This window comes from Macaca thibetana, chromosome 8 (genome assembly GCF_024542745.1).
Source record: "Macaca thibetana thibetana isolate TM-01 chromosome 8, ASM2454274v1, whole genome shotgun sequence".
In the NCBI taxonomy this organism is placed as follows: domain Eukaryota; kingdom Metazoa; phylum Chordata; class Mammalia; order Primates; family Cercopithecidae; genus Macaca; species Macaca thibetana.
In genome coordinates this window covers 46,609,577-46,637,444 of record NC_065585.1, presented here as the reverse complement: position 1 = coordinate 46,637,444, position 27,868 = coordinate 46,609,577, and the positions used below count along the sequence as shown (strand labels likewise).

At 36.8% G+C, this 27,868-nt stretch overlaps 1 protein-coding gene across 6 annotated transcripts in view; it reads right to left on the bottom strand.

Moving 5' to 3' along the window:
• STK3 (serine/threonine kinase 3) overlaps positions 1-27,868 on the bottom strand; it is a 332,138-nt gene that overhangs the window by 38,475 nt on the left and 265,795 nt on the right. Inside the window, exon 11 of one of the 6 annotated variants that reach the window (XM_050801203.1) lies at positions 439-2,826. The exons of 2 other annotated variants lie outside the window; for them this stretch is intronic. In XM_050801203.1, the coding sequence (XP_050657160.1) occupies positions 2,770-2,826 (57 nt within the window). In that variant the 3' untranslated portion in view covers positions 439-2,769. 3 more of the 6 variants (XM_050801204.1, XM_050801205.1, XM_050801207.1) reach the window with 3 other exon arrangements.

Here is a 27,868-nt window from a genome sequence, read left to right as displayed (position 1 = left end):
ACTCTGAGGTGATTTAGTCCAATTCCTTCACTTAATTCACTAGAAAATGAAAACTCAGAAACTTAAATAGCTAATTCAAGGCCAAGATGCAATTTGAATTGATATTTCCAGTCTGCAAGTCCAGTAATTTCTACCAGCTACCCTGTCTCCTCCAAAACTCTCAGTCTGAATTTTTTGTCATGTACAATCATTATTTCAAAAGGCATTCCATTCTACTAAAAAATTAATTTGTTATAAAATGTGCTTTCCAACATTTAGTTAAAAGTTGCCTTCATTTTTTTTTTTTTTTTTTTTTTTGAGACAGAGTCTTGCTGTGTCTCCCAGACTGGAGTGCAGTGGTGTGATCTCGGCTCACTGCAAGCTCCGCCTCCCGGGTTCACGCCATTCTCCTGCCTCAGCCTCCCGAGTAGCTGGGACTACAGACGCCCGCCACCTCGCCCGGCTAATTTTTTGTATTTTTAGTAGAGACGGGGTTTCACCGTGTTAGCCAGGATGGTCTCGATCTCCTGACCTCGTGATCCACCCGCCTCGGCCTCCCAAAGTGCTGGGATTAGAGGCGTGAGCCACCAGGCCCAGCCAAAAGTTGCCTTTATTTTTAACTAAAAATGAAGTGGCTCCAGTGGCTCTCCCTGGAGTTACAGAGAACAAATATAATCCTGTGGCCATGTGGCCATCCTTCACATATATGAAGACAATCCTCATGTCCCCCACTCTAGTAGGGACTCAGTAATCACTATAGCTGGGGAATAAGCTCTGGAGTTAGACAGGCCTGAATTTGAATCTCAGTGTCAACATTCACTTGGTGTGTGATCATGAGCCAAGTTACTTAATTTAGATAATCTGTATGTTTATTTAGACAATGGGAATGTTTATGTCCTTCATGCCTCCCATTCAGTGTAATGGCTAATAACTATGACCAAAAATTGGCACAACTTTTGGTGTAACTGTCAGAACACTAGAATTTCTCTACACACATTAGCTGGCACTGAATCACAAGGGGAAAAGTTGTAAAACCGAAAAAGATGGCAGCACCTGTCTTTTTCTCCCACTTCTCTTCCTCTCTGGCATAACTAGTCAGTGAGTGACAGCTGTGAAATACTAGAGACTGGGCGATATGGCTTTTCCAGATAACCTGTGCAGAATGGTGAAGCATGGCTTCATCAAATGACCTGTGCTGATAGAGCTGCTGGCAAAAGTGCAGTCATTTTATTGAGATAAAACATTGAAAATAATTTTCCTAAAATAAGGCACAAATGTTTTAATTAGAAAAAAAATGTCCTTGAGAGTGGGATTCAGATGCAGTTTTATAACTTGTACACTGCCTTAAATGCATTAAAAGACAGACATTGGTACAAGGACTATTCTCCCTAGTGGTAATAAAACTGTTTCCTAGTTACTGGGGTAGGGTAGGAAGGGAATGAAAGGAAGAAGAGAAAATCTAGAGTTTATTCTTTTCCTACTTCTAATGTTATAAGCCAGTGGTAATGTTCAGTAGTCATAACCTCATCTGCTAGGCACTGCATCTAATTTCCCATATTTGGGTAGGTAGAAAAAAAATACATCATGTCTCAAAGAATGACATACTGACAGAAATTTAGTGACTGATACTAAAGGTAGATATGTAGCTGCAGGGTATGAGAAAGAGGAGACACTGTCCTAAAAATAACAGCAAAACTAAGATGAAAATACAGAGAAGTGGTACGGTACATTGGTAGCTATCCCCTAATATCTATCCTATCTTTCTTCCATAGAAATATCGTTTTAGCCAGGCATACAGTCATTCAGAATAAAAACAACACTTTCAGTCTCTATTGCAACTACGTGTAGCCATACGACCACGTATTGGCCCACATTATATGGCCGTTTCTGGGCACTTTCCTCAAAAGATGGCTGGGGCATGCTCATTTCACCCCTTTCTCCAACCTGCTGCCTGGAATGGAGATGCCTCCACCTTTGACCATGAAACTGAGAGCATCACCCTAGGCATGGTGAGTTTGGTGAGCTGGAAGGAGTGGGGCTCTCGAAGCAGAAATTGATTTTTCCATTTTTGTTAAACAATGCTGTCAAAAAGGCCCTAAAAACTATCTTTTGCACATATCCATTTCCTTAGATTACATTCCTAGAAGTGAGTGAAAGGATATGAAAACATAATCTGTCATGGAACCAGAGTTAAAAAAAAAAAGAATATGAAAACATTCTAAAGCTCCCAATACATATGGTGAAATTGTCCTTCTGAAAGTTTAAATTTACATGTTCTCTATGCCTTCCCAGCCCAATACCAGGGGTTAATTTTACCATTAATTGGTAAGAGCTCTTCTTATATTAAGGGTGTGAATACCATGTTATAAATACTTCTTCCCAATTAATTTACCTTTCAATTTAGTTACTATTTTTGTTGTTGTGCAGTAACTTAAAATCCTTATGTAATAAACCTTTCTAAAAAGTGGTTTCTGCCCTTACTATTATATACTAAAAAGTCATCCCACATATCAAGATTACGTACATATCCATCTATATTTTTTCTATTACCTTTTTGCTTTCACTTAACCTTTAATGCACATGAAATTTATTTTTCCACACATTTAGCTGATTGTACCAACACCAAGATTCCACAATTCAATTATTGAATGTAATTGATACTATTGAATATAACTATTCCTAATAACTAAAAATTCCACTTTTATTTATTCTGATATCTTGAATTAGTATTATTAGACTCTTTTAATTATTGTGGCTTTAGAAAAAAAATTTTATACTCACGCAATTAATTCACATTATTTCTTTTTTTTTTTCCAAAAGTGTGTTTGGTTTACACCTCCAAGTGAACTTTAGAAACACATTGTCAGGTTTGGCAAAAAGAAAAAAAAAAAAGAAATTTTAACTGGAATTGTATTAATGATCAATAGAGAGCAATTGGGGTGGGGAATGCATAATTTTCAAACATTAACTCTCCCCATTATTCCCACAAATATGAGACGTTTCTCCATTTCTTAAATTGTTTTTATGTCCCTTATGTGCTATAGTTTATTTCTTACAGTTAGTTGTAGAGTTTACTTGCTTAAACTTGAGGCAAGTTTCCTTAGTTGCAGATTTTTATATATATCTGTGCTATTATAAGTAGGATCTTTAAACACATACTTGTCTGTGCTGGTACAGAGGAAACACTAATTTCTGAACTTATGCTGTAATTGACTATCATCTTACTGGTATGCTTTTAATAATGCTCATAAGAGTTAGTTGATTATCTTGGGTTTTCTAGTTAGGTAATTATTTTCAATTTCAAATAGTGATGATACTTCTCACTTCCTTTGCAATATTTAAACTTCATTTTCTTGTCTTACTGCATTAGACAAAACTTTCAAAACAATATTAAATAATAGAGGTAATAGCTGACACTCTTCCCCCTTCTCCCCGACTTTACTTCTTAGGGCATTTTCCTATTTTAACCCATAAAACAGCTGCATTGTATCAGTCTTCCATCTGTTTTTACACTGGTCCCAACCCCTAATCCCTAACTATATTGTAAGTTCCTTGGAGGGAAAAACTGTGTTTCGCTAATTTTTTTTAAATCACTGTAGCATCCAGTACAGTGTCTGGCACAGAGAAAATAAATCACTAAATGGATGGTTCTCAAAACTGGGAGTCACTAGAATTACACAGCAGCTTTTTAAAAAAACCAACTGCAAGTTTCAGAAACCATTTACAAGCCAGAAATTCCCTGTTCATGGGGGTGCAAATCTAGATATGTTCAAAGCTTCTGAGGTGATTCTGATGGCCCACAGGTTTAAAAACCACTAGTCTAATATTTTTATCACTCCTGGAGATTCTGTTTCAGAGTCAGGGGCCTGATTTTCAGCAAATCTTCCTGAGATGATTCAGATAGAGGCAGGTTTGGAAACTATTGGGTTAGACATTAATTCAAGGAAGGCATCAGAGTTTTATTTGTTTCCTTTATATTGTATGTATTTTATATTTTTTACTTACAAAAGCAAAAAAGATAGCAAGATATATAAAGAAAAGGCTAACCTCTCCTACCTCTATCTTCTAAAAGTAGCTATTTATTACTGCCTAATGGTATCCTTCCATCCCTCTTTTCTTGCTTACATAAAATAAACACGAGAGAGACAGAGAGAGAGACACACACACAGAGAGAGAGAGAGAGAGAGAGAGAGAGAGAGAGAGAGAATTATTTCTGTTTTCATTAAAACAAAATAATCAGACACTCATTTTGTAATTTGGTAGTATTTAAAAAAATGTTATTTCAAATAACGATGAAACCAATGTCTGTTTTCTTGTCTATACAGACTTAAATTTAGCAATGAGTATACACACATTTTCATTTCATTTTTAATTCTTTAGCAGGTATAGGAACAGTTTGGGAAGATTCACCTAGGAAATTCTTTTTTTTTTTGCTGGGGCGGGGGCGGGGGCGGGAACAAAATCTCACTCTGTAACCCAGGTTAGAGTGCAGTGGCACAATCTCAGCTCACTGCAACCTCCACCTCCCGGGTTCAAGCAATTCTCCTGCCTCAGCCTCCTGAGTAGCTGGAATTATACGCGTGTGCCACTGCACCTGGCTAATTTTTTTAGTAGAGATGGGGTTTCACCATGTTGGCCAGGCTGGTCTTGAACTCCCAACCTCATCACCTAGGAAATTCTAAAACTATCAGTTAATATACCAAGGGATATGGGTTCATAGGTCAAACAGCGTCTTAAAAACCAGGAAGACAGTATTAATACAGGAAGGCTAAAAATGACATATAAAGCCTTCTTTTCTATACTTATAATAAAGTAATTAAAAACTAAAAAAAGAAATCCTTTTATAAATGCTACTTATGCTTAGCTATTACTCATTTTTTAGATAAAATCTATTTTTTAATACAAAAGCAAAACTAAGGCACAACTGATCTCCACTTACATGCTTTAACAAAACATAAAAGGCAGCACTCAAATGTACGCCAGAAATAAAACTTCTAAAATAGAACTACTAATACAAGGAATGTAAATTACTAGCTAAGACAGAAACATCATATTTTAGAAGACTAAGCCATGATTTTGGTGAAATCAGTAAGTTATTCATTTGTTATTATTAAATTTTCATAAAGCATCTCCAAAAAGCTCAATGACACACACTAATAATTGTTAAATAGTGCAAATGAATACTTCTAAATTCTCCAGTACTGAAAATTAGCAGACAGCGTGGGAGTTGCAGAGAACAATGAGAGAGAGAAGTAAAAACAAAGCAAGAAGTAAAATATGACATCTTAAATTAAGTTGCAATTTCTGATTTGCTCCATAAGGATCTTTCTGGGCAGGCAGGATTTAAAGAATTTTAAGAGATGATGTCTTTCTGCCTGTCAGGAGTGTGTTAGAAGTATATTTAATTCTGTGAAGTTGGAATGGGAAAGAGAAAATGGGGGAGAACTAAGTTAATCTAGAAGAGGTGTGAAACTGGAGAAAGGCCTAAAAATCAAATGCAAACATGCTGAAGATAGTAATAATTTTAAAAAAGAATTAGTTTAAAGAAAGGGAACAACATTCAGTGTGGTAGTTAAAGAAGTGATCTTAAAAATAGTGTTTTGTATTTTTTTTGGCAGGAATGGAATGGATTTTATGGGTATAGAAATCAAGGAGACCTACAATGGCAGTTAAGATTTGAAATTGCTAGGTATTTGGCAAGATAACTGATAAAAAGAGAGGGGAGTAATTATCAGGTGTCACCCACACCCTGAAGGCTGCACCCAGTCTTATCCCCTAATTCCTTTGACCCAGAGTAACACTTCTCCCTTTTCCTGTCCAGATGTGGTTTCTCTACTAGTGCTCTAGGTCGCATCCCCTCCTCCTTCCTTAGGAACTTCATTCCATTGACTATCTTCAGTCAATCCTCCAATTCCTGCCATTAAGTCTTTTCTTTCAGCATATAAAAATCATCAAGTACGCCAGGCATGGTGGCTCACACCCATAATTCCAGCATTTTGGGAGGCCAAGGCAGGAGGATTGCCTGAGCCCAGGAGTTTGAGACCGGCCTAGGCAACACAGTGAGACCCTAGCTCTACTTTTTTTTTTTTTTTTAATTTGCCAGGCATGGTAGTGTACAACTGTAGTCCTAGCTACTTGGGAGGATGAGGTGGGAGAATCGCTTGAGCCCAGGAGGTTGAAGCTGCAGTGAACTGTGTCTGTGCCACTGCATTTCCATCCTGGTCAAAAGAGCAAGACCCTGTCTCAAAAAAAAAAAAAAAAAAAAAAAAAAAAAAAAAAATCATCAAGTGTTTCATATCTAAAAGCAATATAAAATAAAATAAAATAAAAAGCCTCTTTAATCTTACGTTCTCCTTTAACTATTATATCTCTTCTTTTCACAAGCAACTTCTAGGAAGAAGTCTACTTCTTCCCTCCTTGATTCACTTCTCACTCTGAAGCAGTCTGGCTTTAGGCATCACCATCTCATGGAAGATGCTTCACTTAAAAACAACACTGACCTCCTAAACATCTTATCCAATCTTCGGGTTTTAGCTCTCATATGATTCGATCTTGCTGAAGCTTTTTACACATTCATCTCCTCTTTCTTGAAATGTTCTCCTCCCTCAGTATCTAAGACGTCACATTCCTTTCTCTGTTGTTGTTCCACAGGGACCCATCTCAGTCTAATATTACTCTCCCTCTATACTGATGACTTGAACTATACCAATTAAAAAATGACTCACAATCCAGAAATCTCTAGCCCAGATCTCTGTGGAACTCCAATTCTGGTTATGCCTAAGAAGCAGCTCTTTCTGAATGTCTGACGGTACTTATATATCCAAAATTAATTCATCATATTCCACCTTAAAAAGTCACTATTCCTAAATTGAATGGATCCACCAACTGCTCTCCTCTCCTTCACCTAGTTATTCAGGTAATCTGGGATTTATCTGAGATCTTCCTTTTCTCTTACTTCCCAGATCTATTCACTAAGGACTAGAGATTCTCTCAAAACTGTCCCCTAATATCAATTTCATTGCTTTTGTTCATTTCTCATTCGGACTATGTCATATTGCAACAATTCCCTTAATGATTTCTCTACTTCCAATCTCAATTTCTTGCAATTCTATTTCAAGAGGTCAGCTCATTGTAATTTTTCAATGGCTTTCAGTTATCCATAAGCTCAACTCCCAACCTCCCTGTAAGGTATAAATGCAGCTGCCTACTCTCCAACCTCATTTCTACCACTTTCCAACTCAATTTCATGCTCTAGCAATACTGAACATGCTTTCTTATGGCTAGTCCTTCTGTAAATACCGTAGCACCATTTTTTCCATTTGTCTATCTGGTACATTCTTACTCATTCTTAAGTATCTGTTTAAATGCTAACTTCTCTAACAGCATCCCTTTTCTCTCAGGTGAACTTTGGTGTTCCTTATATATACCTAATTGTAGTTTTGAAGCCTCTTCCATGAAACAATGATCTTATTGCATTATAATTGCTTGCATGGGCATCTTAACTTCTTAACTGGCTTAGATTAGGGAATTAAAATAGACATTGGCTGGGAAGAGTGGCTCACACCTGTAATTGCGGCACTTTGGCAGGCTGAGGTGGGTGGATTACTTGAGACTAGGAGTTCAAGGCTGCAGTGAGCTATAATGGTGCCACTGCACGCTAGTCTATGTGACAGACTGAGACCCTGTCTCAAAAAAAAAAAAAAAAAAAGAAAAAAGACAGATTATGAAAACATTTATTGGGAGACCTAACCTATTTTTTCCTTGAGGAAACCAATCTTAAACAGTGCCAAGAAAGGCAAGCAAAAGACAGTGGATGAAGACAGTGGTGGTGATGCTGGAGAAGCCCAGGAAAACTGAAGCACAGCTACTGTGGAAGAGAGAACAGCAGAAAAAAAAACTGGAGAGACACCAGGAGCCCAATTGTGAAGGGACTGCTAAGAGAAGGTTCAGCTTTGTGCTTCCAGTCACTGATTCAAACTTTCTTCATGAATCCAACCACTAAACTAAACACCTGCTTTCTAAAAGCTGTACATTCTCATACTATGAAAGAAAATATATTTCAAATAAAACACTTTCCAGGCTTTCCAGAAGAAAAAAATCCATCCCATGTCACCCACTGTGACTAAGCATGAAGGAAACAGATTAAATTAGGGATATTTTGCCTAACATCTCCAGGCTGCATGAAATGAAAACAAATGAGAGTCAGGACTCCCAAAAGTTTCACAGTTCTAACCATCAACTCAATGTGCCAAGCAATATAGTAAATGTTCACGTTTGAAACAGGAGGAATACATTTTACCTTTTCTATCTGGGATAGAAGATTAGATTCTAATCTTTCTTGGTTTTCCATTCAGATGAGCACCTTAAGTGGGATCATATTTCTATATTACAGGTACATTTTTTTTTCTGAAAGTCTGTGAATACTTAATTCAAAGGCCATGGACAGCAACCTAGAGGAGCTCTGACCATGAAAAATGTTTTATAAATAGTTCCATGTGCACTGTTCATCTGGAGTCTCACTAGAGATGGATAATGACCTTGTATTTTGTACTCATTTATTCTGAATTAGCCAAACCTTCTGTTTTTAATTACATACTTAATTCACCTAGCATGGTCTAATTACAGAAAACAAAACATCATTTAAACAAAAGGTGGCCTTGAACTTAATCTATCAAAACACCAGTTAGTTTTTAGTTTTCAGTTCTTAATAAACTGCCAAGACATGCAATAGCAATTTTCCAAATGTGATCATATGCTTTTATAGCAACAGATTTACTACATAATCAAACATCTGTATATACTTTTGTCTCACTATTAATGCAAATATGCTTAAGTTTTGATAGACTTAAAAATCTTAAAGCTGAAGTTCATACTACACAATAAGTTTTAAATATCCATAGTCATTTTGGCCTTGAAATGACAAGTTATCATAACCATGGCTACTTATTTACAAAATGTTCCAGACCTTTGTAAAAACTCACATTCAGAATTTTCCCTAATTCTTCACAGTGTGAATTAGGAGCCCTTCTCTGTGCTATCATAGTACCTTATATATTTTCAATCACAGTATTTATAATGCTGAGTAGTTATTATTGGTTTAAAGATCTGACCCTCAACTAGATTGCAAACTTCATGAAAGCAGAGTTTATGCCTTTTATCCCTATTTTGCCAACATGGAGCACAGTGCCTAGCACAGAGCAGGTCCTCAATATATATTTGCTGAATTAATGTATTAAAATACAACGTTGTAAAACTACCTCAATTTGTGAATATGGTCTTATATGTAGAAAATCATAAGGAATTTGCCAAAAAATTATTAGAACTAATAAACAAGTTCCAAAAGGTTGCAGGATACAAGATCAATATATAAATATCAATTGTTTTTCTATGCAGCAGCAATGAGCAAACAAAAATGAAATTAAGAAAACCAATTCCATTTACAATCAAAACCATTAAAATATTTTGTAATAAATTTAACAAAAGAAGTATACAACCTATACTCTGAAAACCATAATCCTATGTTCCTGGCTTGGAAGACGATATTATTAAGATGGCAATATTCCTCAAATTGATCTATAAAATCCAGAGCTCCAAGGCAATCCCTATGGAATCCCAGCTGACTTCTTTGCAGAAATTGACAAGCTAAACCTAAAATTCATATGGAAATTAAAGGAATTCAAAATAGTAAAAGCATATAATGGAATCTTCTTCAGCCTTAAAAAAGGAACAAAATTTGTCACACTACAACATTGATGAACCTTGAGGATATTATGCTAAGTAGAATAAACCAGTCACAAAAGATAATACTGTATTACTCCATTTATACAAGGTATCTAAAATGGTTAAATTCATAGAAACAGAAAGTATGATGGTGGTTGCCAGGGGCTGATGGGAAAGAGGAGTTGTTATTTAGTGGGTTTAAAGTTTCAGATTTGTAAGATGAAAAAGTTCTGGAGATCTGTCTCATAACAATGTGAATATACTTACTAGTTAACTGTACACTTAAAAATGATTAAAATGGTAAACTGTGGTTTTTTTTTTTTTACCAAAATAAAAAAATTTTAAAAGTCTACACAGTCTTGAAAAAGAACAAAGTTGGTGGACACACACTTTTCAATTTCAGAACTTGCTATGGAGCCACAGCAATCAAGACAGTGTGGTAGTGGCATGAAGATAGACATACAGATCAGAGGAACACAGTTGAGGGTCCAAAAATAAATCTTCACATTTACAGTCAATTGATTTTCTAGCAGGGTGTCAAGATAATTCAATGAGGGAAAGAATAATCTTCAACAAATGATGCTGGAACAACTGAATATCGACATGCAATAGAACAAAGTTACTCCTATCTCACACCATATATAAATATTAACTCAAAATGAATCAAAGACCTATATGTAACAGCTAAAACTATAAGACTCTTGGAAGAACATGTAAGTGTAAAGCTTTGTGACCTTGAGCTACACAATAATTTTCTTAGCTATGATACCAAAAGCACTAGTCAAAAAAGAAAAAAGGAAACTGGACTTCATCAAAATTTAAAAATGTGCTTCAAAGGACACCATCAAGACACTGAAAATACAGCCCACAGAATGGGAGAAAATAGTTGCAAATAAAATATCTGATAAGGAACTTGTATGTAGAATATATACAGAGCTCTTAAAACTCAATAATAAAAGACTAATAACCAATTTAAAAATGTGCAAAGGGTCTGAATAGACATTTCTCCAAAGACAATGAGCAAATGGACAATAAGCACACAAAAAGATGCTCAATATCATCGGTTATTAGGTAAATGCAAATCAAAACCAGAACGAGATACCACTTCATACCCACTAGGATGACTATAATCAAGCCGATAGACAATAGCAAGTGTTGCAAGGATGTAGGGAAATTGGAACCATCATACACTGCTGACGGGAATGTAAAATGGTGCAGTCACTTTGAAAAACAGCCTGACAGTTCCTCAACATAGCACTTCCATATTATTCAGCAATTCTTCTCCTAGGTATATACCCAAGAAAAAGGAAAATGATGTCCATCCAAAAACTTGTACAAAATCGTTCACAACAGCATTATTCGTAACAGTGAAAGGAATAAAGTACTATCTGCACTTCATCCTTACATGGCCTTATAGTATTCCATATTACAAACATACCACATTTTGTTTATCCGTTCATCAGTTGATGGATATCTGGGGTTGTCTGCCTTTTTGTTCTTAAAGTTATTATGAATGCTGCTGCAAACTTTTCTGTCTTTAAATCCCGACATGAAGACCTGGACTGAGGCAGGGGTATAGGGGTAGAGAAAATGCCTGTTATCAAGTTTTTCCCTTATGTCTATGGCCTAGATGGGGTGGGTGTCCCCACAGGCCTCCATGTGTGATGTTCCCCGCCCTGTGTCCAAGTGTTTTCATTGTTCAATTCCCACCTATGAGTGAGAACATGTGGTGTTTGATTTTCTGTCCTTGCGATAGTTTGCTCAGAATGATGGTTTCCAGCTTCATCCATGTCCATGCAAAGGACATGAACTCATCCTTTATTATGGCTGCATAGTATTCCATGGTGTATGTGTACCACATTTTCTTTATCCAGTCTATCATTGATGGACATTTGGGTGGTTCCAACTTTTTGCCATTGTGAACAGTGCCACAATAAACGTATGTGTGCATGCGTCTTTATAGTAGCATGACTTATAATCCTTTGGGTATATACCCAGTAAAAGGATCACTGAGTCAAATGGTATTTCTAGTTCTAGATCCTTGAGGAATCACCACACTGTCTTCCACAATGGTTGAACTAGTTTACATTCCCACCAACACTGTGAAAGTGTTCCTATTTCTCCACATCCTCTCCAGCACCTGTTGTTTCCTGACTTTTTAATGATTGCCATTCTAACTGGTGTGAGATGGTATCTCATTGTGATTTTGATTTGCATTTCTCTAATGACCAGTAATGATATTTTTTCATATGTCTGTTGGTTGCATAAATGTCTTCTTTGGAGAAGTGTCTGTTAATATCCTTTGCCCACTTTTTGATGTTTTTTTTTTTTTTAATTTATTGTAAATTTGTTTAAGTTCTTTGTAGATTCTGGATATCGGCCCTTTGTCAGATGGGTACACTGTTAAAAATTTTCTCCCATTCTGTAGGTTGTCTGTTCACTCTGATGGTAGTTTCTTTTGCTGTGCAGAAGCTCTTCAGTTTAATTAGATCCCATTTGTCTATTTTGGTTTTTGTTGCCATTGCTTTTGGTGTTTGCGCCATAAAGTTCTTGCCCATGCCTATGTCCTGAACGGTAATGCCTAGGTTTTCTTCTAGGGTTTTTATGGTTTTAGGTCTAACATTTAAGTCTTTAATCCATCTTGAATTAATTTTTGTATAAGGTGTAAGGAAGGGATCCAGTTTGAGCTTTCTACATATGGCTAGCCAGTTTTCCCAGCACCATTTACTAAATAGGGAATCCTTTCCCATTTCTTGTTTTCATCAGGTTTGTCAATGTGTAGATGCGTGGTGTTATTTCTTAGGCCTCTGTTCTGTTCTGTTCCATTGTTCTATTTGTCTGTTTTGGTACCAGTACCATGCTGTTTCGGTTACTGTAGCCTTGTAGTATAGTTTGAAGTCAGGTAGTGTGATACTTTCAGCTTTGTTCTTTTTGCTTAGGATTGTATTGCCTATGCGGGCTCTTTTTTGGTTCCATATGAACTTTAAGGTAGTTTTTTCCAATTCTGTGAAGAAAGTCATTGGTAGCTTGATGGGGATGGCACTGAATCTATAAATTACTTTGAGCAGTATGGCCATTTTCACAATATTGATGTGTCCTATCCATGAGCATGGAATGTTCTTCCATTTGTTTGTGTCTTCTTTTATTTTGTTGAGCAGTGGTTTGTAATTTCCTTGAAGAGGTCCTTCACATCCCTTGTAAGTTGGATTCCTAGGTATTTTATTCTCTTAGGAGCAACTGTGAATGGGAGTTCACTCATGATTTGGCTCTCTGTTTGTCTGTTATTAGTGTATAGGAATGTGTGTGATTTTTTTTTTTTTTTTTTTTTGAGATGGAGTCTCACTCTGTTGCCCAGGCTGGAGTGCAGTGGTTTGATCTCAGCTCACCACAAGCTCCGCCTCCCAGGTTCACATCATTCTCCTGCCTCAGCCTCCCGAGTAGCTGGGACTACAGGCACCCGCCACCACGGCCGGCTAATTTTTTTTTGTATTTTTAGTAGCAACGGAGTTACCGTGTTGGCCAGGATGGTCTCGATCTCCTGACCTCGTGATCTGCCCTCCTCGGCCTCCCAAAGTGCTGGGATTACAGGCATGAGCCACCGTGCCCGGCCAGGGATGCTTGTGATTTCTGCACATTGATTTTGTATCCCGAGTCTTTGCTGAAGTTGCTTATCAGCTTAAGGAGATTTTGGGCTGAGACAATGGGGTTTTCTAAATATACAATCATGTCATCTGCAAGCAGGTACAATTTGACTTCCTCTTTTCCTAATTGAATACACTCTATTTCTTTCTTTTGCCTGACTGCCCTGGCCAGAACTTCCAACACCATGTTGAATAGGAGTGGTGAGAGAGGGCATCCCTGTCTTGTGCTAGTTTTCAAAGGGAATGCTTCCAGTTTTTGCCCATTCAGTATGATACTGGCTGTGGGTTTGTCATAAAGTGCTCTTACTATTTTGAGATACGTTCCATCAATACCTAGTTGAGAGTTTTTAGCATGAAGAGCTGTTGAATTTTGTCGAAGGCCTTTTCTGTATCTATTGAGATAATCATGTGGTTTTTGTCATTGGTTCTGTTTATGTGATGGATTACGTTTATTGATTTGTGTATGTTGAATCAGCCTTGCATCCCAGGGATAAAGCAGACTTGATCATGGTGGATAAGCTTTTTGATGTGCTGCTGGATTCAGTTTGCCAGTATTTTATTGAGAATTTTCGTGTTGATGTTCATCAGGGATATTGGTCTAAAATTCTCTTTTTTTGTTGTATCTCTGCCAGGCTTTGGTATCAGGATGATGCTGGCCTCATAAAATTAGTTACGGAGGATTCCCTCTTTTTCTATTGATTGGAATAGTTTCAGAAGGAATGGTACCAGCTCCTCTTTGTACCTCTGGTAGAAATCGGCTGTGAATCCGTCTGGTCCTGGACTTTTTTTGGTTGGTAGGCTATTAATTATTGCCTCAATTTCAGAGCCGGTTATTGGTCTATTCAGAGATTCAACTTCTTCCTGGTTTTTTGGTCTTGGGAGGGTGTGTGTGTCCAGGAATTTATCCATTTCTTCTAGATTTTCTAGTTTATTTGCGTAGAGGTATTTATAGTATTATCTGATGGTAGCTTATATTTCTGTGGGATCGGTGGTGATATCCCTTTTAACACTTTTTATTGTGTCTATTTGTTTCTTCTTTCTTCTTTATTAGTCTTGCTAGCGGTCTATTTTGTTGATCTTTTCAAAAAATCAGCTCCTGGATTCACTGATTTTTTGAAGGGTTTTTGTGTCTCTGTCTCCTTCAGTTCTGCTCTGATCTTAGTTACTTCTTGCCTTCTGCTAGCTTTTGAGTTTGTTTGCTCTTGCTTCTCTAGTTCTTTTAATTATGATGTTAGGGTGTCAAGTTTAGATCTTTCCTGCTTTCTCTTGTGGGCATTTAGTGCTATAAATTTCCCTTTACATGCTGCTTTACATGTGTCCCAGAGATTCTGGTACATTGTGTCTTTGTTCTCATTGGTTTCAAAGAACATCTTTATTTCTGCCTTCATTTTGTTATTTATCCAGTAGTCATTTAGGAGCAGGGTGTTCCGTTTCCATGTTGTTGTGCAGTTTTAGTGAGCTTCTTAATCCTAAGTTCTAATTTGATTGCACTGTGGTCTGAGAGACAGTTTGTTGTGATTTCTGTTTTTTACATCTGCTGAGGAGTGCTTTACTTCCAACTATGTGGTTAATTTTGGAATAAGTGTGATGTGGCGCTGAGAAGAATCTATATTCTGCTTGGTGCAGAGCAGAGTTCAAGTCCTGGATATCCTTGTTAACCTCCTATCTCGTTGATCTGTCTAATATTGACAGTAGGGTGCTAAAGTATCCCATTATTATTGTGTGGGGGTCTAAGTCTCTTTGTAGGTCTCTAAGGACTTGCTTTATGAATCTGGGTGCTCCCGTATTGGGTGGTGCACACATATTTAGGATAGTTAGTTCTTCTTGTTGAATTGATCCCTTTACCATTATATAATGGCCTTCTTTGTCTCTTTTGATCTTTGTTGGTTTGAAGTCTGTTTTATCAGAGTGCAGGATTGCAACCCCTGTTTTTTTGCTTTCCATTTGCTTGGTAGATCTTCCTCCATCCTTATATTTTGAGCCTATGTGTGTCTCTGCATGTGAGATGGGTCTCCTGAATACAGCACACTGATGGGTCTTGACTCTTTATCCAATTTGCTAGTCTGTGTCTTTTAATTAGGGCATTTAGCCCATTTACATTTAAGGCTAATATTGTTATGTGTGAATCTGATCCTGTCATTGTGATGTTAGCTGGTTATTTTGCCTGTTACTTGATGCAGTTTTTTCCTAGCATTGATGGTGTTTACTATTTGGCATGTTTTTGCAGTGGCTGGTACCAGTTGTTCCTGTTCATGTTTAGTGCTTCCTTCAGGAGCTCTTGTAAGGCAGGCCTGGTGGTGACAAAATCTCTCAGCATTTGCTTGTTTATAATGGATTTTATTTCTCCTTCACAAATGAAGCTTAGTTTGGCTGGATATGAAATTCTTGGTTGAAAATTCTTTTCTTCAAGAATGATGAATATTGGCCCCCACTCTCTTCTGGCTTATAGAGTTTCTGCCCAGAGATCCACTGTTAGTCTGAAGGGCTTCCCTTTGTGGGAAATTCAACCTTTCTCTCTGGTAGCCCTGAATATTTTTTCGTTCATTTCAATCTTGGTGAATCTATGTGTGATAATTATGTGTCTTGGGGTTGCTCTTCTCGAGGAGTATCTTTGTGGTGTTCTTTGTATTTCCTGAATTTGAATGTTGGCCTGCCTTGCTAGATTGGGGAAGTTCTCCTGGATAATATCCTGAAGAGTGTTTTCCAACTTGGTTCCATTCTCCCCGTCACTTTCAGCCACACCAATCAAACGTGGATTTGGTCTTTTCACACAGTCCCATGTTTCTTGGCGGTTTTGTTAGTTTATTTTTACTCTTTTTTCTGTAAACTTCTCCTCTCACTTTATTTCATTAATTTGATCTTCAATCACTGATACCCTTTCTTCCACTTGGTTGAATCGGGTATTGAAGCTTGTGCATGCATCATGTAGTTCTTGTGCCACGGTTTTCAGTTCCATCAGGTCATTTAAGGTCTTCTCTACACTGTTTATTCTAGTTAGCCATTCATCTAATCTTTTTTCAAGGTTTTCAGCTTCCTAGCAATGGGTTTGAACATCCTCCTTTAGCTTGGAGAACTTTGTTATTACTGACCTTCTGAAGCCTACTTCTGTCAGCTCGTCAAAGTCATTCTCTGTCCAGTTTTGTTCTGTTGCTCGTGAGGAGCTGCAATCCTTTAGGGGAGAAGAGGCGCTCTGGTTTTTAGGATTTTCAGCTTTCTGCTCTGGTTTCTCCCCATCTTTGTGGCTTTTATCTACCTTTTATCTTTGATGCTGGTGACCGACCGATGGGGTTTTGATGTGGATGATCTTTTTGTTGATGCTGATGCTATTTCTTTCTGTTTGTTAGTTTTCCTTCTACGAGTCAGGTCCCTCTGCTGCAGATCTGTTGGAGTTTGCTGGAGGACCACTCCAGACTCTGTTTGCCTGGGTATCACCAGCGGAGGCTGCAGAACAGCAAATGTTGCAGAACAGGAAATATTGCTGCCTTATCCTTCCTCTGGAAGCTTCGTCCCAGAGGGGCACCGCCTGTATGAGATGTCAGTTTCTCTGTTTTGGTACCAGTACCATGCTGTTTCGGTTACTGTAGCCTTGTAGTATAATTTGAAGTCAGGTAGTGTGATACCTCCAGCTTTGTTCTTTTTGCTTAGGATTGTATTGCCTATGCGGGCTCTTTTTTGGTTCCTTATGAACTTTAAGGTAGTTTTTTCCAATTCTGTGAAGAAAGTCATTGGTAGATTGACTGGGATGGCATTGAATCTATAAATTACTTTGAGCAGCATGGCCATTTTCACGATATTGATGCTTCCTATCCATGAGCATGGAATGTTCTTCCATTTGTTTGTGTCTTCTTTTATTTCGTCAAGCAGTGGTTTGTAATTCTCCTTGAAGAGGTCCTTCATATCCCTTGTAAGTTGGATTCCTAGGTATTTTATTCTCTTAGCGGCAATTGTGAATGGGAGTTCACTCATGATTTGGCTCTCTGTTTGTCTGTTATTGGTGTATAAGAATGCTTGTGATTTTTGCACATTGATTTTGTATCCCAGTTAGGCTACACAGGGGTCAGGGATCCACTTGAGGAGGCAGTCTGTCCGTTCTCAGAGCTTGAACACCATGCTAGGAGAACCACTGCTCTCTTCAGAGCTGTCAGACAAGGACGTTTAAGTCTGCAGAAGTTTCTGTTGCCTTTTGTTCAGCTACACCTTGCCTCCAGAGGTGGGGTCTACAGAGGCAGCAGGTCTTGCAGAGCTACAGTGGGCTCCACCCAGTTTGAGCTTCCGCAGCCACTTGTTTACCTACTCAAGCCTCAGCAATGGCAGATGCCCCTCCCCCTCCCAGGCTACTGCCTTGCAGGTCGATCTCAGACTGCTGCATTAGCAGTGACCAAGACTCTGTGGGCATGAGACTCACCAAGCCAGGTGTGGGATATAATCTCCTGCTGTGCCGTTTGCTAAGACCATTGGTGAAGCACAGTATTTAGGTGGAGGTGTCCCGTTTCTCCAGGTACAGTCTGTCACGGCTTCCCTTGTCTAGGAAAGGGAAATCCCCTGACCCCTTGTGCTTCCCAGGTGAGGCAATGCCTTGTCCTGCTTCGGCTCGCCCTCCGTGCACTCACCCACTGTTCAATCAGTCCCAACGAGATGAACCAGGTATCTCAATTGGAAATGCAGAAATCACCGTCTTCTGCATCGATCACACTGGGAGCTGTAGACTGGAGCTATTCCTTGTTCAGCCATCTTGGAACAGAATTCCTGGCTCTACTAATAATAAAATTAGCCAGGTGTGGTAGCAGACACCCGTAATCCCAGCTACTTGGAAGGCTGAAGCAGGAGAATTGCTTGAACCCAAGAGGCAGAGGTTGCAGTGAGCTGAGATCGTGCCACACTGCCCTCCAGCCTTGGTGACAGAGTGAGACTCCATCTCAAGAAAAATAAAAAGAAAGAAAATGGAGAAAGAACCAAAGACTCAACGAATGCAGCTCCAGATAATGAAAACTAAAAGAGATTCTCCACTAGAGTATTTGGAGGGAGTGCAGTCCTGCTGATAGCATGATTTAGCCTCATAACACTTAGTTCAAATTTCCCCAGAGGAAGTGTGGCCCTGCTGAAACCCAGGTTTAGCCCCGTAAGATTTAATTTGGATTCCTGGCTCCAGAACTGTAAAACAATACATTTCTATTGTTTTAAGTCACTAAATTTGTGGTAATTTGTTACAGCAGCCATGGGAAATGAATACAGACCCCTTCCCTTCTCTACATATACTCATTTCTTTGTGACAGCAGCCATGGGAAATGCATACAGACAGACCGCTTTCCTTCTCTGCATATACTCATTTCTTTGGAGAGTCCTTTGAAAAACCCTTTCAGTCTCATGGTTTTAAATACCATCTATATACTGATTACCACAAATTCCAGCCTAGAACTCTCCCTTGAACTCCCAATTTGGACATACAATTGTATACTCGCTATGCCCACCTGGATGCAGAAGAACTTCCCAGTCAACAAGTTCCACCCACAGTCTTCCCCAGTTCAGTTACAGGCAACTTCATCCTGGTTGTTCAAACAAAAAAACCTTGGAATTATCCCGGATCTTTCATTCTCATATTCAATCAGTTATAAAATTTTGTTGCCTATATATTCAAAAGTTATCAGGAACCTGACCAATTCTTACTGTCTCTGGTGCTCTTTGCCCGGATGACTGCTTCTACCCTTGCCCCACTCAATCAATTCTCAAATGTGGCCAGAGGAAACTTTTGAAAGTCAGTCAGTTATAGATCAAGTTATTTCTCTATGGCTACATATTTCTTTTAGAACAAATGCCCAAATCTTTACAATACTTTCAGGAGCCTACCATCTGGTGCACCCTACCACTTCCCTATCCTGCTCTCCAACTTCGTCTTCTTATGCTCTGGCCCTCACTCATTCAGCTCCCCAAAATCAATGTATCATTTTAGTGTTCCCCCAACACATCAAAGGAGGCTTCCACTTCAGTCTTTGCTGGTCCTTCTACTTGGAATGTTCTTCCTTCAGACATCAGATGGCTCACTCCCTGTTTGGTCCTTTCCCTCCTTCAAGTCTTTATTCAATTGTCACTTTCTCAATGAAGCCTTCTCCAACCACTCTACTCAATATTGCAAGCCCTTTCCCCCAACACTGGCCTCAATACCTTATGTGGTTCTTTTTTCTCTCCAAAGCACTTATCATCTTTTAGCAAACTGTATAATTTACTAATTTATTATGGTTATTGACTGTTTTCTCCATTACAGTGTATGCTTTGTGAAGGCAGAGATTTTTGTCTGGTTTATTTGTTGCTATATCACGAATATCTAGAGCAGTGCCAGGCACGTATTATGTATAACTGACTTCTAGTATATAGGAAGCAGACTGCACTACCCTAGTATTTAAGGTCCTGATGAATCCATTACAAATATTTCAGACTTCAAGTTTTTATCTATACTGCTTCAAGAAACACTTTATGTTATCTATTATCATAGGTGGCAAATTCCTATGTTACAGCAATATTACAGTCATCCTGTTGTAATAATCACCTATCTACTAGAAAGGTAGAAGGAATAGTTGTGGCTCATATTGTATGATTCTACTTATATAAAATATCAAGACAGGCAAATCCACAAAGACAAGAAGCAGACTGGCGGCTGCCTAGGACTAGAAAAAGAAAAGGGTGTTGGGAGGAAATGGGAAGTGACTACTAGTGGGTACAGGGTTTCTTTTTGGGGTAATGATGAAAATATCCTGAAATGGATTATGGTGCCAGCTACAAAACTGTATATGTACTAAACAATGACTGAATTACACACTTTAAAAGGGTGAGTTACATGGTGTGTGAATTATATCTCAATAAAGTTTTTATTAAAAATGTTATGTGGCCGTGGCTGGTAATGTTTTAGATTGCTTTAAAAATAAAACAATTTTGGGGAAAATTATGGGAAAACAAATTTAAAATAAAGTTCTTAACAATTTAGGACTAACAATTACTATCACAATTTGACAGAAATTAAAGTAAGCAAAATTATAGGGATTCTAAAAAGCTTTCAAATAAGTATTTTAACCGTATAGCCTTGTTCTATTTAATGATGCAAAAGATTTAGGAACGGTCAAGGTTAAGAACTAATGATGTATTCTTACATACCTTATAAACTGAGTAAACAAAAACTCAGGGAAATTGATATAAAAAAATTAAAAGGTTTTCAAAACTCGATCCACATTTGCCCAATCAGGTAACTAACTAGTCTTTCCCTAACCATCTTTTTTTTTCATCTGAAAAGTTTAATGATCTAACCTGCTAGAGATTCAGCATATGATGAAAGGGAGCTCGAAGAAGGCAAAATAATTATAGGAACAAAATATATTTCCTTCTCTTAACTTGGACAAAATATATTTAGACAGAATTAAATGGCAGTTTCTTGGATGGTTCTTTAAGGTTTTCCTAAGCACTCTTAAGATTGGTATAGCAATATGAATTTTATTGTATCTTTAAGCATCTCAGAAATCACACTTATAATTTATGCTCATAATTATAAATAGATGTGTCTAGGTAAAATGTACAGTGTGCTCATTTAAAAATCTAGATTCATAGCATTATAATACTTAGGCTGTTTTATATAAACTACAAACAAAAATACAAGTTTGTTTTACTTAGATGACTATTGTGCAGATTATTAATAGATTGGTAAATTTAATGAAATCATCCTAATGGAATTATTTTATTAAGGAGAATTACTTTGACTTTTAAATTTCTATTTGAAAGAACCCTACCTAGTAATTGAATAGCTTTTTAAGAACAGTGTATAAAATAAACTATACCATAAACCTCAGCCTAGAGTTCATCACAGATTAAAACTTTTAAACTTTAAACTAATCACAAATTAAAGTATACACTGAGGGGTAAGACATATACAGAAAGAGAAGTACTATGACCAATAGTTTTTTAACAAGATTGTAAGTAAACCTTATTTTACCAATATTAAAGGATTCATCTACCATATTCTATTAAAAATTCTATTTTTCTACTCATACGTTACCTCAATAACAAAGATGTATATGAAAATTAATCTAATACTTTTCTAAAACTTACTAAGATTTTATTTACAATATAATATCTAATGCTCACGGACATTTATTCAAATCACTTCTTTTTAAATAAAAACAAGTTCTCTATTTTGAATTTTGTAGGACTCAATATCAGGTATTTTGTTAAATGGTAACTTAGAATAAATTCAAAAGAAAGGTTTAAAAAGAAAAGCTCTAAGCTTTTAAATAATCCTATCAATATTGGTGTCCAGGTTCCACACAAATATAAATCAAAGCAGAAACTGGCAAAATAAAAGAATGATGTTGACATACACCATTCTAATACATAATGGATGTCTATAAAGAAGAATTACTAAAGACAATAGATGCCCCTTTTGTTATGCTGCTATTAAGCATTACTTAACAATCACATTTAATTTAATGCCTAATCCAGAGGCATGCCAGAAATATGCAAGTCTTATTTTTATCTATGTCTGAAGACAGTTATGTGTGTTCTTTTTCTCCTTCTAATTTCTTGATCAATTTTGCAAATAGTTACAAAATTTTTACCAGGCCAAACAGCCCCCTGCTTCCTACGCTCACCCATGTATTTGCCTTCATTTTCAGCCCCTGTAACATCAGAGAGTTTTTTTTTTAAACTGTAAATAAATCCTAACTAATTATGACTTATTCACAGCTGCTCTCAATGATATTATAAACTAGTATCCTTTTGCAGTATTAATAATTTATATAAAATATTTAAATGCAGTTTTCTTTACAACTAGAATTCTCATTTGAACAAACAAGAAAATGTCAGACTGAAGATAAATGTATCAATTTAAAAATTTCTCTTATAAATAAGTATGTTTTAAGTGTAATATAATTAGCTAGCAGCTGGGAATAGGAAAAATGCTGTTTGCTTCAATTTTGCAAACATTTGATTTGATTGGATGGCAAAATCAGCTTGACTACGTTAGACCTTAAAGCCTAACAGTGACATAAAAGAGGTAAAATAGGATACCCTGTGAATAAGGTGGGTGAAGCAATTGATAATACAGAGATATTTTGCAAGTGGCTCCCTTGACTGCATTACTTTCTAAAGGGAGGTGAAAGGCACATAGGTGGCACTTAAAATACTTTTGTTGCACAAATGAAACATTAAAAACTAAAAAAGAATTTTGTTAGTGTGTTACTCTAGAAAAAAATATAAAATTAGAACATTAAATATTAATTTATATTTAAACCAAGTAATCCTAAATTGGTCTCAAAAATATATGAATAATAACATATTCTAACCTCAATGTGTATACCTTATTAACATCTTCTCATGTTCTGGAAAATTAATTAAAACAAAAGTGGTTCTTATTAAATGAATAAAATCTATTGAGACAAATGCTTATTCATATTTTTTGAATTTGATTCACTTCAAATGGAATATCTAATAATTCAGTATTTACGTATCCCATAACTTTAAAATATAACAATGTAAGATACTGAATCTTAAACATAGGAGTAGCTACTACATATTTTGTACACCTATAATTTGCATCTATTAAGGATGTAAAAATGTTGAATGAAATTTCTTTTTATTCTAAAATTCAAAAAAAGACTATGTTTTAAATATATAGACATACCTAAGTATTTTAGAACATTTTCGCTTAAAGGAGAGCTAATTGATGTTATCCTAAATACAAGAAGCTAAATATATTAAGTACATCAATATGAAATTGAGTATGAACTAGTATGTTTCCTGAATGCCTTCTCTTATATTGTTACTAATTCATTTTATAATTTATCATGAATTAAAATCAGTTGCCTAAAAATGACTTATGGAAATATATGGGTGTATAAATACCATCCACTTTCTCCTGGAAATATATTACCAATCTGAACACAGAACATAGAACCTGAAGAGAGAAGCTCAAGTGTTTTAAAAATACTTCCCCTATTCTCAGAAACTGGTTTTATTTTTCAATGCTTGTTTTAAATATTAATATAAAACAGGTTTTCCTTAAATTACAAAATGAAGGTAACTTTAAAGAAATATTCATTTAAGTTAGAGGTTATGCATTAAATTGTTGGCAGTGATACTGTTTTAATGTTTTAGTTATGAAACAGAAACTGAAGTGAAAAAAATCCCACTTGCATAATGTTTTAAAACAACCTTTAGCTTGTAATCTAGATATAATTTGTTTTTTACTTTCAGAACAATAAAACAATAAATAGAGACTCTAGTAATTGATTGGTCTGAATTGTTCTAAGTTCCTTAGCATGAATTCTGTTTCACAGTTAAGCCTTACACTCAACTTGTATAAGGCAAATAGACAAAGTATAAAATACTACTTTGGAGACACAAGATAGTTATAACTTTTGAAGAAGTCTCATTTTAGAATTTTAGATGACACAAAGAACTAAACATATAAATATGTGCCACATGTGAGCAGTATCCACTTAATAAAATATTAGTATGAAGCTAAAAATTTCTTACCAAAAAGTTGGTAAAAATAGACATTATTGTCTTAAATTTCTTCCTTGAAGAAACTTTAAATCTTTAAGTAAATGATCTATAAGAATTCTTAGTCTGGTCCATGTGATTACATGATCCTATGTACCCAGGGCAACCGGAAATTCTGTAAACTTAGTATGAATTCTGAATGTTAGATATTGCTGTTCAATAAAAAATAACTTATATTAAAATTTCATATTTTCACTTTCATGGTTTTATTTCTAAGTCTGGTTATTTTCACTACAACCTGATTTTCCAGATCAGTGGTGTCTGGCCAATTTATCTACGGGTAAAATAATTAAGTGTTCATATGTCTATACCTAAATGCTCCTCCAGAGCAGCAATTTGCTTAAGTTGGCAGTGCCTAGTGCTTGGCATGCAACAAGGCTGTCACAAAAAAATGTTTACTGAATAAATGATGAATGAAGGAACAAATAAACTAAAATATTTCTGTAGAGAAAGAAACATGAAATGCTCTAAAATGTCAGTCACGTCAGTAATGTTTATTTTTACAGAAGAATGCTGACTGAAAGTTTTTAACTGTCCCCTGAATTGTGAGACTAAGGCTCACAACAAAGACAAAAATAATGTACAAGCACCACCTATCTTGAAGACGGCCACCAACCAAATGGGGCCAAATCGCTGACCTTGAGTTTACTCAGAGGTTGAATGAGCCCCACCACTCCCAAATCATCACCCAGCCTACATAAGAGGGCAAGGGTACATCAGGAGCACTGGGGGGCAGTTTTTGTCATAGCAGCTTCCTCACTCAAGCCACGTTGCACAGTATCAAGATATTCCATCAAAGACACGTTGTGGTTTCCTGCAAGAAGAAGAGACTGACATCTCACTTTCCAGCTTGACTGAATACTGAATAAAGAACCTTCAAACCTGCTCTGGTGCTGTCAGTGGAGTAGAATTTAGCCTGGTGAAGTGTTCATAGATGACCTGGCATATGTCCCTAGAAGTAGGGAAAAATATATTGGCCTAGAAACTTGTCTACTTCTTATCTAGAGATTTCTGAAGATGGGAGGCTTGGTAGAGCAGCCTGCAGCAGCAGACCTAATAGGGCCACAGAAATAGTATACCTGGGGGGCGAGGGAGAAGTAAAGAGTACCTCTCACATTTCCCCTATCTACCCACTAATTCCCTGAGATCCTAGAAACACCACCACTGACTCCCATGGCTCATGTGAGAGAACCAGAGGCTGGGGAAGAAGCAAGGGCTGCTGATCAAACACATCAATGCCCTACCTAGAGAGGGGGAGGAGTTTGAACTTACGGAACAGAGAGGAGATATAGCTACCCATTTCTGAGGAAGAGCTCAGTGATAAAGGGAGCCAAGATAAAGCTATCATCCCAAGAAAACCACATATTCCAACCACATGAACATCACATTGTCAGAGACATTTTGTAGCAGTTAGAACCAGATTATGCCCGAGTGAGACCCACTACCTTCAGATAACCACGTTCGTTCAGATGATGACCTCTGCCTCTCTTGTCCTTCCTCCTCTCTCTACAAGAATGAGACCTAGAAGGGGAGAAAGCATGCCAAATGTCTTAGGCCACTTAGGTGGCCTACTCTAAGATGTAGGGTGGGGAAGGATCAAGTAAGACTTAAATCAAATTTGAGGTTACAATTTTAAACTACCCAGACTTTTACTAACCGAAAGTGACCAAAAAGTTGTAGCATTTGTCCAAAGGCATACATAAGAGACAGAAAAGGGAGATTAGAAACAGCATGCTTCAAAGTATGTTTAAAAAAAAAAAAAGTAATTTCAGATATATCGCCAATGAGTTGTAGCTGCTTAAAAGTTATTTACACCCTGTGGTAGAATGAATGCTCAAAAAACTGCTAACAAAAAACTTGATAGCTAAAACTATTCTTTAAGTTCAAGCATAGACTGATACCTGCACCACACTCCCCCTACCACCACCACCCCCCCAAAAAAGCAGTGAAATCCTACTCATGGTAAATTCTCAGGTGACAGCTGTAATCTGCCTACATCTAAGCTTGGTTCAATACATCCATGGGTAGATAGAGCCAGCCTCCGCTCACTGTTCCTGCCCCACTCACCTTACATTTGGGATACCCTAGAAATCCATTTTTGGTAATCATCTCTCTTCAAGCGTCTCTCTGGTTGATCTCATGTACTCTTTTCCACGCCAAATATTCCCAAATTCATGGTTCCATTCTGTAGTTTCAACTATCTAATAGATTTATATGTTCTCCAAACACTAAAAACTTTATATACCCACAATATATCTTGCTAGTTTGTTCTCCACACCACACCCAATCTCTAAAATCTGTTCTTCCCTTTTTCTATTCTTTATCTCAAACGATAGCAAAACCATCAGTCTAATTATCTAAATCAGAAACCTTCTTCACTCTAATCCTCTATATAAAACTGATGATCAGATCCAGATGATTCTAAATGATCTAATCTAGATGATTTCTTGAATGTAGACTCTCTTCTCTAATTCCAGTACTTTTGCCTTAATCCACTTTTAACAATTTCAACAGTCTTTAATCCAGTTACCCTAGGACTCCAGTTCCTCTCTATGCTTCACTTTGACACCAAAAAACAAGTTTGGTAAGAGTTTTCCCCTCATAAAAATTTTTTATTAGCTATCAATTACTCACAGGATTAGGGCTAAACCTAGAAGCCTCAGCTTGGCAATCAAAGCCTTTACCACCTAGGTCACTACTGCATCATATCCAATACTAGTCTGTTCAGCAGACATTGCTGCCTTTAGGACCTGTTCTCTGACCCAGCTGGAATGTGCAAAAAAGGATTCTGTGTTGCTGGCTAAGCCAACTCAGTCTGCACCCTGCACCTCTGCCTGCCCCATGTCTGTATTCCTATTTTATTCGAATGGTCTTCAGTTTTGCTACTACTCAGAGTTTGGGTTCAGTGCTGTAACTTATGCATCTCCTCTTTCCCTTGACTGATGGCTTTACTTCTGGCCGAGGCTAACCTCTGTACTAAAGGCTTAGTGATAGTATCATTGTTAAATAGTACAAAGTAAACTCTTAAGTCAGATTTCCTGGGTTCAAATTTTTGCTCTATCACCTACAAGCTAAGAGATTTTGATCACTGAACTTAATCTCTTTGTGCATTAGTTTCTTTGTGTTTTTTTTTTTTTTTTTTTTTTTTTTAAAGGATATTAATAGTACCTTCTATAAAGGATCTCCCGCATTGTCAGGGAAGTGCTTTAAAAAGTACTCACCATATACTAAGATCTCAATATGTGTCAGCTGTTGTTTTTACCAATACTTATTAGTTTATTAGCCAAAACAAAAGGATAGGACACCCTCTGAACCATAAAATTATACATGTAGATAAAACTTCACACACCATTTTCAATATAAAGACTGGCTACTTAGAAAAACAAATTCAAATTCAGATGCTGAAGTTTCCAACTTAAAATAGCCTCCTATCATGAGTCATAGCAAAATGTGGCAAAGCTGCCCAAATTAATAGAAGCCTAATAGTTTAAATATGGAGTCAAGAGGAAAAAAAAGTATAAATGACTACAGACAAGGAGGAAATTCTTATAGGTGACAGCAACTGATATACAATATGGAAAGACACCACAGGTTGACTAATTCTGGAAAATTCTTTTAAAAATGACAACAAAAAAGATGAATTTCCACATATCGAAAGAGCTGCTACTAAATGATGACTACTAGACACCCAAGGATTACATATAACTTAATAATCTTCTTCACTCAGTTATTTAAAAAATATTTTTTCTAGAAGAATATACCTATAATTTTATAATAAAAGACGGAAAATAGAATTTATTTGCAGACATGAGCTATAATTCACTGTTCTGCAAAGCAAGGGGAAATTATCTGCACTTTATTTCTATTGTGCCTTATATAGATATGCTAAGGGAAAAGTCTTTTAATGTTCATAGTCAGAACAAAAATGATCAAATGGTCAAAACCAAAAGCAAGGCAATTTCAGGAATTCTGTACCATCACTGAAGTTC